Here is a 15,199-nt window from a genome sequence, read left to right on the forward strand (position 1 = left end):
TCTGGAGGAGTGCGATTTCCAGATTCTTGGAGCCTAACAGGAGTAAGGCGGCTGTCAGGAGCAGAGCGCCTGTTTGAAGAAGAACTTCTATCAGGCTCTTGGCGCCTATCCAAAGGAGAACGGCTACCAGGCGAACAGCGCCTGCCATACGAGAAGCGGCTACCAGGCTCTTGGCGCCTGAACCGAGGAGAGAGGATCTCTGGCGACGAGCGCCTACTAGGTGAGCGCCTACAAGGGGAGAAGCGCCTGCTAGGATCTCGGCGCCTGACTCGAGGAGAGTGAAAGTCAGGAGAAGAGCGCCTGCCAGGAGAAACGCGCCTAACAAGCTCTTGACGCCTGTCCAGCGAAGAGCGCCTGTCCGATTTAGGGCGCTTGTCAACAGGAGAGTGGAGGCGAGACGAGGAGCGGCTACGAGGCGAGTAGCGCCTACTAGGCTCTTGGTGCCTATCAAGGGGAGCGATCCTGTCTCGAGAAGAGCGTCTGTAGGGTGAAGATCTCCTACGAGCAGTCTGCTCCTTGTCCGAAGGAGAAACAAAGACATCCTGTCTGTCAGGCGAATGGCGCTTGGACGCAGATGGGATCTTGTCCGAAGCAGAAAGTCTCCTGCGAGAATCCGAACGCACAGGTGAGCGGGCCGCTTCCGTCGAATAGCGAGAGTCAGGAGAGGGGAGTCTGGCCGTTCTTTAGCATGGAAGTGAGAGACGTCCTTCCTACGATGAGATGACCCGCAAAAGAGAGCCAGCCAGAGCCGAAATCTGCGTCTGAAGGTTAGCCAACACCCTTGCAGGAGAATTCACAAACTCTTGAACAGGAGACGAGGCTCGATCTCTGCTCGGGGAACGATACTCCGGAGATCTCTTACGTTTCTTCGCTTCCACCTCAGGCTCTTCCGAAAAAACTTCAGGGCTGGATGGACGGGCGCAGGGAGCGTTCCAGGCTCTCTTCGAAGGGCGCGAGGCTTCCGAAGAGCTCCATCCTCTTTTAGGCGAAGGCGAAGACGAGAAGCATTGGCGCAATATTTCTCTCTTGGAGCGATCCAAGGTAGCCTGGGAACGATCAACAGGAGCTACCGAGGGGACGCCTGACCGGTGGGGATGCTCCCTAACCTTCCTGCGGCTTTCGACTTTCCTCCTCCACTGGGACTGGGAGTCTGGAAGAGGTCTAGGCCTGGAAGCATTAGGGAGCCGATCAGACGCACCCTCCACTGCACTGGGTTCACTGCACAAATCACTATTGGAATCACTCTTACCTTCTAATTGTTTAATTTTCCTCTCCATACTGCGAATGGTGGCTTTCATGGAGGCCACTTCCGAAGGCGCATCTTCGGCTTCGGTGCAGGGAGCAGGAGCGGAAACTGACAAAGGAGCTACTTCTAAAATAGGATTATCTATATCCAACTCGCTAATACGAGATCTACTACTGCTCCTAGAAGAAGCTTTCCTAACTTTATCCTTTTCAAGCTTCCTCAAGTAGGAAGATAAAGACTTCCATTCATCCTCATTCAGCTTTTCACATTCATTACAAGGATTATTAAAGGTGCATTCATTCCCTCTACACTTCAAACATACTGTGTGAGGGTCTACCGCAGCTTTCGGTAGCCTCACCTTACACTCAGTCATACAACAAACTCTAAACATAGCAGTTTTCTTAGTATCAACATCAGACATCATGAATCCAAGAAAACAAAAATCCAAAGAAAAGTCAAATAACTGTCCCACCAAATCGCGAATGCCAGGCCAAAAGATCGGGTACTTCACCAAAAGTCCGTAGAAACAATCCAGGGCGAAAACGAGAAAAGAATCCAACTGTCAAGAGGTACCGACAACAGGTGTGGTCGACACCGACGACAGAAAAAATCTGGCAAGAAAGGTATGTTGGTTCTTACACCCGCTTCCCAGCGGCGGGTAAGGTAGATCACCTGACCTACCTGTCGCGTTTGCCGCGAGTTTTGAATTCTGTCGTGACGTCAGAGACGTAAGCTAAGTATATGTCTGACAGGAAAGTTCATGTACAAAATGTAATATTAGGAATAAATGAGGTTAAGGAAAATCTTAGTTTAATTCAATAATCCTTCAAATCTGTTCCCATTACATAATATCCTGCTCCATTTGTGTAGCTCGAAAAGCCCCCACAATCCCATGCAGCTCATTTTGTTACTCCAACTAAAAATGAACACTGTTTAAACTTGCTTTGTTTCATAAAACTAATAAATATCTATTACTCCCACCATTTTGATTGGCCAATGTTCCCAGATACTACTTTCAATCCCCTATGAAGAAAATGGCAGTGGACATACAGATGAGTGAATGTGGGTCTGCCATTGAGTCAACTACTCAGGATTTTCCATTTTAGTTGCTTCAGCACAGACAATTACTTTTTTTACTTAATCTCTATCATGACAATACCTTTTTTTTTTTTTAGCAAAAGTACAGAAATAAAGGGAGAAGTTGTTCATTCCTCTTCCCAAGGAATATATAAAAAATACTAATGCCTGGACTTTAGTATGAAAAAAATGTGACTGGTATGTACTGTTATTTCATTTGCTTTCACTTATTTAGCTATTTAATTTTCTATATTACCTTCATTATTGGAAACAGAAAGTTCAAAACTGCAAAATAATATGTTTAGCTGCTATGCTTTAATATCTGTGAAGTCCAACTTTGCTGTAAAAGCTCAAATTAGTTTGCAATCATATCTCCCAGTGGGACTTGCTATTGTCACTACAGCCAATTGCTTGCAACCCACAGGTCACACGATGCCCAGGGCATTGTGGGAGCTACCAATACCCTGTGACCAGGTACAGATGCCAATAGTCCCTGAATCACACAAGTTTTTTTTTATGAATTCTACCGGATTTCCCGCTGGTACTGGCATATATGTATCCTAATGTTAAGACCAAAGGTTTGTTTCGTATATGAACAAATATGAACTTGACCTTAACTTTTAAAATGCACCATGACATTTCTTGACATTTTTACCTTACAAAAAAATATTGGCTTATAAACCCCTACATTCAGTATTTATGCTGTAAAGTAACACCATACCTAAGAATTAATGATGGAACAATGGATAAAATTATGAAAATGGCTGTCAGGACACAAACCACAAATAGTATGGCTAAATCATGGAAAGCAAAAGAGTGACTGACAATCAAGGCACTTTATGGGTCGTGTGAACATGTGCTGTGGAACCTTTGTCTCTTGATGAAACAAACTGGCATATATGGAGGTGCTGTACAGATATATGCCAACTTATGAAAACCCCATTTTATTTTGTGAAAATGTTCAGATTTTGGTTCTGAGGAAGATAAACTATTTATTTTTCAATTGGGTTTTGTTTGTTTACCTGGAATTTGTTATGAAGGTATTTTTATAATAAAGACAATAAACACCATTCTTGTGTTTTTCATCACATTAAGGGAAGCCACACAAAAATTTTTTAGTGATCGAAATTATTCTATTAGCTTTCGGAAGAGAAGGGAAAGTTCTCTTCCAAAAGCTAATAAAATAATTTCCATAAGTTTCTTGTGTTGGCTTCCTTTATTGTAATGTATTTTTATTTTGTGGCTTTTCTAGATGGGATTTTGATGTAGGAAACAGCAGCGATGAATGATCTTTTTGGCTACTGAGCTTCCTATTTTCATTTAGAGAGATGTCAGTTTTTAATGAACTTAGTGTTGTTTCTTTAATGCAGTACTATTAGGTTATTACCATTGCATAATTATGTAGTTTAGTAGTCTACAGATAAGGTGCTTTTTATTCTGCACTTCAAGAATAGTCAGATTTTCTTGATTTCTCAACACTCTTCCTTTATATTTTCACAGTTTGACATTCAATCATTTTTCACCCACCAACTTTTGTACCATGTATTTGCGTACAGTACTTCTTATACAAACTCATGATACCCCTCCATAAAATCCACAATCCTGGTGACAAATTACAAAATATAGTGACAAATTACAAAATATAGATAGTTATTTCCAACTAACAAAAATAAAATCTTACTTTGGTGTTATGAGGTTTTCAGCAAGGAAGGCCAGCGGTGTCTCTGCATTGAAAGGTTTCTGAGATGCTGGTTTTAGGGTAACATGTCTCCTTGGTTCGTTGCCATACGGATCACTCATATCTTTGACCATGGCTCCAACGTCCTGGGCTGCTAAATTTCCTGTAGTATTTCAGGTGAAATTTACAGATCCATTACGTAATACATCACGTTAATAGCAGACCTGAAAGTGAAGTCAAGTCACTGAAATTTTAACTGTCTTTACCAAAACAAGATCAGCTGATGCCTGAGTCACTCATAAATGGGTGCTTGACAAAAGTCATTGGAAAGAAAAAGAAGCCATTTAAAAGTTACAACACTGTACAGGCTAAATATACAAGATGAAATAAAAATAACTTTTAAAATTTAATTCAATGTCATTAGAGTCCAGTTCTATTGGCTCCAATTGACTTGATCTAACCTAACCTTACACAGTGGCAGAAATGTCAGATATATACTACTGCTGCTACAATAAGCAAAAATGTCACTAGAATTAGCCTCCAAGTTTAATCAATGCATTTTCAGAAATATGTTATTGTTATAATACAATTAAGTTTGTTCATACTTACCTGGCAGATATATATATAGCTGTATTTTCTGACGTCCGACAGAATTTCAAAACTCGCGGCACACGTAGTGGGCGGCCAGGTGGTAGTACCCATTCCCGCCGCTGGGAGGCGGATATCAGGAACCATTCCCATTTTCTGTTCATATTTTATTCATGACCCTTGTCTCCTGAGGGGAGGAGGGTGGGCACTCTAATTATATATATCTGCCAGGTAAGTATGAACAAACTTAATTGTATTATAACAATAACATTTTGTTCATGAAACTTACCTGTCAGATATATATATAGCTGAATCCCACCTTCGGATGGTGGGTAGAGACAGAATAGGATTTTTAGGAAACTTAAATTAAGTAAAAGATTTACTTCTTGGTTCCTTACCTGATAGCAAAGTAGACTCTGTGATTACTGTCACTTAAGCCTGCTTCTGCTTTTATCAGAGTTGCCAGCCAGGTGTGGACCTGTAGTGCTGGTGCACTCTGGATGCTCTGTCAACGGGGACGTGACCTCAATGTGACAAGACCATCTAGCCAAACATATGGCAGTAACACAGCAACCGACCACCACCTGACCAACTAACCAAAAAACCCCTGACAGTTAAACTAAAGAATGGGAGATTTCCACAGAAGATCTCACCATCAACCAAAAACACAATAAAAAACTAACCTAAACTAAGCTAAGGGATAGGGAGAGAGCTACCTTCAGCCCCCAAACTGTGTCTGCCGAAATGTAGGCCCCAAAGAACTACAGTTCTCGTAAATCGTTCTCACATCCCGGAGGTAATGTGAGGCGAATACGGAATTGCTCCTCCAAAAGGTGCTATCAAGGATATCTTTGATAGACATATTCCTTTGGAAGGCAAGAGAAGTAGCTACGGCTCTGACTTCGTGAGCTTTCACTTTAAAGAGGCTCAAATCAGTCTTCTGGCAAGATGAATGAGCCTCTTTAATGACATCCCTCAAGAAGAAAGCCACAGCATTCTTCGACAACGGCAAATCTGGTCTCTTCACCGAGCACCAGAGATTACCTGAGGGACCTCTTATCTCTTTAGTTCTATTAACATAGAACTTGAGAGCCCTGACAGGGCACAGGGCTCTCTCTGGTTCTTGACCCACGAGACCCGACATACCTTTGATTTCAAAGCTCCTCGCCAAGGATTAGACGGGTTCTCGTTTTTTGCCAAGAAAGACGGGCTCAACGAGCAGACAGCTTGTCCCCCGCCCCCTTGAAGCCCACTAGGCTACTGAACGCTTGGATTTCACTAACTCTCTTCGCCGTCGCCAGAGAAGCTAGGAAAAGCGCTTTCTTCGTCAAGTCCCTTAGAGAAGCTTCATGGAGAGGCTCAAAGGGACTTAGCATTAGATGTTTCAAAAACCACATCGAGATTCCATGAGGGTGGTCTTGCCTGTGGAATCTTGGAGGTTTCGAACGACCTTAAGAGATCGTGTAGATCCTTATGTCGGAGAGGTCCAGTCCTCTGTGGCGAAAAACGGCAGACAACATACTCCTATAACCTTTAATTGTAGGAACTGCCAATTTCTGCACATTTCTTAAATAGAGTAAGAAATCTGCTATCTGGTTCACAGAGGTCGTGGAAGAGGAAATTCCTTCCTTTTGCACCATGCCCTGAAGGAGGGCCCACTTAGACTGGTAGGACAGCTCTTGAGAGGCTCTTCGAGCATTAGCGATTGCTCTCGCAGCTGCCTTTGAAAAGCCTCTCGCTCTGGCCAACTTTTCGATAGTCTGAACGCAGTCAGAGCCAGAGCGGAGAGGTTTTGGTGATACCTTTTGAAGTGCGGCTGTCTGAGTAGATCTCTCCTCCAGGGCAACGTTCTTGGGAAGTCCACAAGGAAAGTCATGACCTCTGTGAACCCCACTCTCTTGCTGGCCACATCGGGGCAATCAGAGTCAACCTTGTCCCTTCTGAAGCTGCGAACTTCCTCATGACCTCCCCATGAATCTTGAATGGGGGAAAGGCGTAAAGATCCAGGTCTGTCCAGTTCCAGAGCAAACGCGTCCACCGCGCAATTGCCCCCTGGATCCAGAACCGGGGAGCAATACAGAGAAAGCCTCTTCGTCCTCGACGTAGCAAACAGGTCGACTAGAGGACGTCCCCACAATCTCCATAATTGTTGACAGACTTCCTGGTGCAAGGTCCATTCTGTTGGCAGAATCTGATTTCGTCGACTGAGAAGGTCCGCCCTGACATTCTGAACCCCTGCCACGAATCTCGTCAGGATCTTGATGTGCCTTGCGTCTGCCCATAGCAGAACTTCCCTCGCAAGGGAGAAAAAGGGATCTGGAGTGAGTTCCTCCCTGATTCTTTAGATATGCAAGGGCTGTGGTACTGTCTGAGTTGACTTGAACGACCTTGCCTGACAGTTTGTCTTCGAAGAACTGCAGCGACAGGAATATCGCTGCCAGTTCCTTTACATTGATGTGCCAGGCTACCTGTTCCCTCTCGTGGAGCCTGACACTTCCTCCCCCCCTAGTGTTGCTCCCCAACCGGAAATGGAAGCATCTGAGAACAACACTAGGTCGGGGCTCAGAAGATTTAGGGAGAAGCCCTCTCGCAACTTCTGAGGGTCGAGCCACCATCTAAAGTGGTCTTTTACTTTGTTGAGATCCTTAGGATCGCATTCAGGTCCTCCTTCGACTTCCATTCTTCCGCAAGGAAAAATTGAAGAGGCCTGAGGTGCAGTCTTCCCAGCGAGACAAACTTTTCCAGCGAGGAAATGGTGCCCAGCAGACTCATCCACTCCCTCGCCGAACAAGCTTCTCTCCCTAGGAAGGCTGCGACTTTCTCTAAACCCAGCCGCTGACGTTCCTGGGATGGAAACGCCCGAAAACAAAGCCACTGAATCCATCTGAATCCCCATACACGATGGACTGTGTCGGGGTCAGATGCAACTTTTTCGGAGTTGACCAAAAGACCCACAGAGATTTTGCTAGGGCTAACGTTCAACTGAAGGTCCTTCAGACATTTTCGTCTCGACGACGCTCTGATCAGCCAATCGTCGAGGTAGAGGGATATCCTGATCCCTGAAGAATGGAGCCACTTCGCTACATTCCTCATTATCATTGTAAAAACCATCGGGGGCCGTGCTGAGACCGAAACAAAGGGCTCTGAATTGCCAAACCCTGTTGTCTAAGACGAATCTCAGGTACTTCCTTGAAAGAGGGTGGACGGGGACGTGAAAGTACGCGTCCTGCAGGTCCAGAGACACCATCCAGTCGCCAGGTCTCAAGGCTCCTAGCACTGACTGAGGCGTCTCCATTTTGAACTTGATCTTCTCCACAAAAAGATTGAGCCTGCTCACATCCAGGACTGGGCGCCAACCCTACGACTGCTTCGGTACCAGGAAAATCCTGTTGTAGAAGCCCGGGTGACCCCAGGTCCAAGACTTGCCTCCACCGCTCTTTTTTCGACCCTCGGTCTAAAAGATCGAAAAGGATATTTTCTTCTTCGTCCCTGATAAGACGGAGAGAGTCTCTGGAGTTGATGTTAAAGGAGGAGGATGTAAAAAGGGGATCTTGTACCCCTGCTCTACGATCTTGAGAGTCCAAGGATCCGCCCCTCTCTGCCTCCATGCCTCCAGCAAAGAACTTCAGGCTGGCCCGACTGGCGTCTGAAGGACAAGATCTTCATTTGGTGGATTTCGGTTTAAATGAAGCTCTTCCTCTCGAAAAACCTCTCGAGGAGCTGCTCTCGAAGGGGGTGCCCCCCCCCCCCCCCCCCCCCCCCCCCCGCGAAAGGGTTTGACTTTCTTCGGGGGTTTTACCGAATGAAGATGTGGAAGGAACTGCTGGGCGTTTTGAAGACTGTACCAAGAGGTCCTGGGTCGCCTTCTTCTCCTGCAAAAACTCGTTGCAAGATCCTTTACCATAGCCTGGGGGAAGAGATGGTCCGAAAGAGGCGCAAAGAGCAATTCCGCTTTCTGAGCAGGAGAAACCGACTTCGCGGTAAAATTACATAAAAGAGCTCTTTTCTTTAGGAAAGCCAGTTCCAAAATGAGAAACTAGCTCTTCCGAACCCATCCCTGACGGCCTTGTCCTACACGACAACACGCTGGACAGCTCCCCCAGACTGAGAGAATCAGGACTTCTAGACTGAAGGTCCAAAACTCCCAGCACCAGTCTAAGAAATTAAAGACACTCAAAGTGCGCAGCAGTCCCTTCAAGTGGTGGTCCGTCTCCACAGGAGTCCAGGACACCTTAGCAGACGATAAGAGGGACCTCCTCTGAGCGTCCACTAAACTGGAGAAGTCCCCAAGAGCGGACGAAGGAACCTTTACTTCCACGTCCTCCTTAGTTTCATACCAAATTCCTCCTTTCCCGGAGAGTCTAGAGGGAGGAAGGGCGCAAAGTGGTCTTTGCCCTGGTCCTTCCTTCGAGACATAAAATCTTGTAGCTTCTTGAAAGCCCTCTTGGTCGAAAGCGACGTCTTCATTTCGACGAACTCAGGGGTCTTAACAGACTTAGAAGACGAAAGTTGAGAGGGAGGAGACCTAGGGGCTGCCGGTCTGAAACTTATCCCCGAAGGAAGAACGTAACAGCCGCACAAGAACCTTATAGTCCGAGACAGCTGAAGCTACAGGAGGTTCTTCTTCGACTGAACTCCCTGGACTACTAAGTTCCCCTTCCTCCCTAAGAGGAACTGGAGAACGTCACCTCCGGAGAGGGCGTACGTCCAGCAGTCTCAGGCCTGAACAAAGACTTCCGTTGATGAAGTCCCCGCTTCAGGTACGGAATCGCCCTTACGACGATCCTTAGAAGGACGGACATCCTGCGAACGTAGCGCGTCCTTTGAAGCAACGGGAACTGTCTTACCAGACACGTCCCTACGAGAGGAAGCGCGAGCTTCCTGACGAGAGGCGCCAAAAGTGTCCTGCTTAGCCAAGCAAGCGTCCTGCTGAGCGTCCTCAAAAAGTGTCCTGCCTCGTCCGAAAGCGTCCTGCTTTGAAGGCGTCCTGCTTTGACGGCGAGCAGTCCTGCCGAGCGTCCTTCAAAAGCGTCCTGCCGAGAGCGCCAAAGCGTCCTGCTTTCGAACGGGAGCGTCCCCGCCACGTCCTCAAAAGTGCCCTGCCGAAGAGCGCCCAGCGTTCTCTTCAAACGACGAGGCGTCCTGCCGAGCGTCCTCCACAGCGTGAGCGAAAGATCTACTCGGAGCACGAGAACGGTGACGATCGGAGGTGGAGAGAGAGACGAACGAAACGAAAGAGAATGAGACTGCTTCGTCCTCTTGATGGGCAGCCTAACGTCCTTTCTCCGCTTAGGCTCGACTGCTGCTGGGCGAGTCCCTTTGAGCCATGAGAGACGTAATCTGGTCCTGAAGGGACACAAGGATATCCTTCGTAGGTGACGAAGGAGCAGAAGAAGGGGCAGGGACTGACCCTGCGAGAAGGCGAGGGGCGAGGGGACGCCTCCTTCCTTCTAGCAGGTACAGCTACCTGCATCTCAGGTGAACATGCCTGTGCGCGGAAACCAACGTCCTCGTCGGTTGAGACTCTACCTCTCTTCTGAGGAGGAAAAAGCGTCATAACGCGTCCTCTGACGAAAGTGGCGACATAGGACGGGAAGCGTCCTCAAAACGAAAAGTCCTTTTCAACGGACGCAAGTCTCTCCGAGCGCTCCACCCCTTGCGCGGGGAGGACGCTTCAGAGGACGAAAAGCAATCCTTCAGGACGCGCGCTCGTGCGCGCTCCTGGCAGCCTGGAGACTTAGCAACAAGGCCTGCCGAAGGGACGCCAGATCGGTGGGGAGCCCCGTAACCCTCTTGCGGCTTTTCGACATACACTCCCTGAGTCCTGGGAGTCCGATAGAGGTCTAGGCCCTAGAGGCATTATGGGGCCGATCTGACGCCCCCTCCACAACACTAGGGGCACTATCACAAACTTTCACAGGGCCAGTTTCTAAGGCCAACACTTTCGATTCAAGAGCGCGAATAGACTCAAAGAATCAGAGAAAGGGTTGGGTTACCTTCTCCAGACACAGCATTAGGGCCCGAGCAACAAAAAAAAACAACAGGATTAGGTTGAACAAAATCTACCGGTGTTAGAGGAGGAGAAATGTTACATTCCTTACCTGTTGTAGAACTGCTCTTGGAGGAAGACCTCCTGACTCTATCGCGCTCCAATTTACGTCGATAGGTCTCATACATCTTCCATTTATCATCTGACAAATCCTTGCATTCATTGCACCGATCATCAACCAAGCAAACATGCCCCCTGCATTCCATACAAACTGTGTGAGGATCAACTGAAGGTTTAAGAAGCCTCACCTTACATTCACTCCTCACACACACTCTGAAACTCCCAGTACTTGATCCCGACATCATGTACACAGAAAAGCCAATCCAAAATCAAAAACCAATCCACTATTACGCGTGCCAATCCAACAATCCAGAAGTCGATACCAAAAGTCAATCCAGATAATTTAAAGCGAGATAAATCAAAAATCCTAGACGGAGGTACTGCAAACAGTTGTTTCCAGCAACGGCGACAGACAGAAAAAATATGAACAGAAAATGGGAATGGTTCCTGATATCCGCCTCCCAGCGGCGGGAATGGGTACTACCACCTGGCCGCCCACTACGTGTGCCGCGAGTTTTGAAATTCTGTCGGACGTCAGAAAATACAGCTATATATATATCTGACAGGTAAGTTTCATGAACAAAATGTAAAATATTTTCTCATGAAATATAAATAATCTTTTTCCTCAACATCCATCAAAGATGATGATGGAAGAATATAGATAATGCAATTCAATAAAAAAATAAAAGTCTTACATACCTATCCTGTAATTCTCAAATATTTTCAATACATGAGGATTTTTGTGAACTGCATAGAGCGCCCAAAATGGCTCCACAGAACCTCCTGCACCCATTAAGATCTTATCTCCACCTGCAAAGAAACAAGCAAGTTTTATGCAGAGAGCCATGAGTTAATGAATGGCATCTATCAAATACAAAAATTAATAATTAGTGTCTTTAATAACAACATATAATTTATTTAAAGAATTTTCTTATCTTAACTAAATGCAGCAAATGTACGACAACAAGACATATCAAGCCATATGTACTTATTATGAATCTGAATTCTAGAATTTTAAAAATGATATTGTTAGAATACAATAAAGTTTGTACATACTTACCCGGCAGATATATACCTAGCTTATGTCTCCGACGTCCGACAGAAATTTGAATTTCGCGGCACACGCTGCAGGTAGGTCAGGTGATCTACCCCCCTGCCGCTGGGTGGCAGGAATAGGAACCATTCCCATTCTAGAACCAGATTTTCTCTTCCACCTGTCTCCTGCGGGGAGGCTGGGTGGGCCATTCATCGTATATATCTGCCGGGTAAGTATGTACAAAACTTTATTGTATTCTAACAATATCATTTTTGTACATGCAACTTCCCCGGCAGATATATACTTAGCTGATTGACACCCTTGGTGGTGGGTAAGAGACAACTATTTACTGAATAGACAGGTAAACAACATACGTTGTAGGTAATAAATAAATAAAACCTTGGTTCCTACTTGTTCAGGCGGAAGATTCCATGGCTAATGCCTAGGAATCTGCTTCGCCTCAAGAGCCTCAGCGAGGATGTGACCTATGGCTAAGAGTTTTTGTGGGTCTGTCGATGGGGTCTTATCCATTTACTCGACAGAGCCTCTTACATGACAATATGCCTATGCTTAGTGGCATAATTAAGGAGCACAACACCGATCCCGATCACCTGATCCTAACACAAGGGTTAGTGCTTAAGTAGAAAAGAGTTATCCCCAAACTCCTTTCAAACAACCCAAAGAAAAAAACACGACGTTAATAAAATTTAACTCACCAGTTAAGGATCAGTATCGGCTCCCTATCCCAGCAATGTATCCGCAGACACGTATCAACCAAGAGAGAAGGATCTCTCGTAGGTTATCTTGACATCCTTCGGATATGGGAAGTCAACACAGAGTTCATCTCCCGTATGTGACAGCTAATATGTCCTTATGACATATTGTTAAGGAAAAGAACAAGAATTCGGAAAAGCTCGCACTTCATGCGCTTTTAATTCTCAGCTGTTTGAAGGAATCATCAATGCACTTGTTCAAGTGCTTAGGAGATCACATTGTCTCAAAGAAGGCCAGGGCATTCTTTGATATAGATCTCTTCTGGGTGAAGCCTGGAGCCTCGCGCCTGGCTGAAGCCTTGCGCCTGAATGGTGCCTAGAGCCTGGCTGGAGCCTCGCGCCTGGATGGCGCCTCACGCCTGGCTGGCGCCTCGCGCCTGACTGGCGCCTGATTGGCTCCTCCCTCCTGGCTAGCGCCTCGCGCCTGATTGGCTCCTCCCTCCTGGCTAGCGCCTCGCGCCTGGCTGGAGCCTTGCGTCTGGCTGGCGCCTTGCGCCTGGAGCTTGGCAGAAGACTTCATGATTACTGTCTGAGTCTGCATGCCTCAAGAGTTTCAGCGAGGGTAGGGACCTATGACTGACAAACCCTTCTGGATCATGTCAAATGGGGGCTAGCCCGCTTACACGACAGAGCCTTCTCGGATCGTGCCAATGGGGCTGACCCACTTACATGGCAGAGCCTTACCTGTATCATATCAATGGGGACTAGCCCTCTTATATGACAGAGCTTTAGGTTTCTCTTTACTGGAAGGAGCCCTTGCGCCTGGATGGATCCTCAATCCTGACTGGAGCCTAGCCTTGAAGGAGCCTGGCACCTGGATGGCGCCTGGCTGGCTTCTAGAGCCTGGCTGGCTCCTAGAGCCTGGCTGGCGCCATCACGCCTGGCTTGGCTCCTCCACACTTGCTGGAGCTTCGAGCTTGGAAGAGTCTCTCTAGTCTGTCCACATCGGACACTCTTATATCTGTCCGATTTGTTCGCCTCTGGCGCATTTGCGCCAGGTTGGAGGCCCGCTCCTTCTCAGTATCCGACCATGACAGAGTTCCTTGGAACTGTCTGCCTCTGGCGTTTTTCGCCTGTATTGGCATTTGGCGCCTGGCTGGCGCTACATTGTCTGAGAGTCCTGAACAACCACATAGTCTATCAGGAGATTGGAGAAGGGTGGAAGAAATTCTTCCCCTTTGAGCTTTTGGCCCCTGGCAAGGGGAGGTGATTGTAGTCAGCTACATCCAGTAGACGACAGGATATCTAACAATACGAGAGAAAAGTGTCTTCCTCCAAGGAGGATCCTTCGTGAATACTTCCTTTGCTAACGAGATCTCTTCTTACATGTTGATGAGGTTCCTCGTTGCAGAATCTTCCCTATCCTTGCCCGAAGGAAGGGAAGGAGTCTGGAAGTCGAAGGAGACTCCGAGCTGAAATGGGGCGGAACCCTGATTTCTAGCTCTTGTATCCTTCTGAATACCTTCTGGGAAGCATTTCGAGCCCTCATCGCACCCCTAAGACTGTAGGCAAATGATTAAACCATCTCTTCTTCTGTAGATGAAAAAGTAAGTACCCTGCCTGGGCAACGAAACTTCTATCTGAAAGCGTTGCGTCAGGAATAGAGGGTGTTTTAGTTCTTTTGCCAGACATACTATGCTGGCAAGAACCCATTGCCAAGTCTCCATTGAATCTGATGCGAGATTCCAATGCACAAAAAATTCACTTGTCTTCTTGGTCGTTTAGGGCTAAGAGAAACAAAGAATTCCTTCATAAACTTTCTCAAAGAAGTTTGATGAGGAGCAGTTCCATTTTGTCAGAACACGGAATCTGTGGCCACAAAAAGATCCCATTCGAAGTACATGATATCCTACTCTTGTCGTATTGCGGTATCGTATAAGATCCCGAAGATCTTAATCCTCTTGTTATCTCTAATTCCCCTTGTAGAGACAGAGTACTATAGCCTTTTACTGCGTTCTTTGATAGCAGATATATACCTAGGTGATTCTTCTCTCTGAAAGTGAAGAAAGAACCTCGCTATGTGGTTCACAGAGGTATCGAAGAGGACAGTTTCCTCATTCCATCTAGCACGATCTGCAGCAATTCTATGTCTTAGCCATGACTATTGTCATTTACCTTGAAAAATCCTCTCATTCATGTCCACTTCTGGTCAGTCTGCACGCGGACAGACTCAGAGTGGAGAGGTTTTTCAGGTCTATTTATAATAGATTCTGATAGAATATCCAGATACTCTTGGAAAAGCCTACGAAACATGCTGTGAGAAGAACGTGACTTCTGTGAATCCAACCTCTCTAAGGCCAAAATGAGGCATTCATCTCTCTTCCTTTGACGCCCATTTATCTTAATATCTGTTAAGAATTTATAACTAGGGGAAAAAAGACTAAAGTTTATTCCCCTTCTTTCTTTAAATTAAAGATGTCGTATATTGCTACCTCTCTTGGTTCGAGGAAAAGGAAGCAGTCTATAGGAAGCATGTTCGTCTTCTACCTGCGAAGAGATCTATGAAGAAGACTTTCCGCAGGTTCTCAAAACTGTTTTCAATAAATGTTAGGACTACGTTAACAGTTATTATCTTCGATCAAGAAGGTTCTCAACGGACATGCAAAATCTTGAATCGAACCTCTTAAGGATCGTTACGTTCCGTGTCTGTTCCAAATAGGTTCTCTTTGTTAACGCGAACAGGGGCGAAAAG

General features: G+C 46.3%; 1 protein-coding gene across 1 annotated transcript in view; it reads right to left on the bottom strand.

The window, feature by feature from the left end:
* LOC135196895 (sulfite oxidase-like) overlaps positions 1 to 15,199 on the bottom strand; it is a gene marked incomplete in the record, with an annotated part of 66,373 nt that overhangs the window by 37,016 nt on the left and 14,158 nt on the right. The window contains 2 exon segments of the mRNA XM_064223685.1: positions 4,005 to 4,164; positions 11,398 to 11,508. Of these exon segments, the coding sequence (XP_064079755.1) occupies positions 4,005 to 4,164; positions 11,398 to 11,508 (271 nt within the window).

The sequence above is a fragment of the Macrobrachium nipponense genome, chromosome 18, assembly GCF_015104395.2.
Source record: "Macrobrachium nipponense isolate FS-2020 chromosome 18, ASM1510439v2, whole genome shotgun sequence".
Classification (NCBI taxonomy): domain Eukaryota; kingdom Metazoa; phylum Arthropoda; class Malacostraca; order Decapoda; family Palaemonidae; genus Macrobrachium; species Macrobrachium nipponense.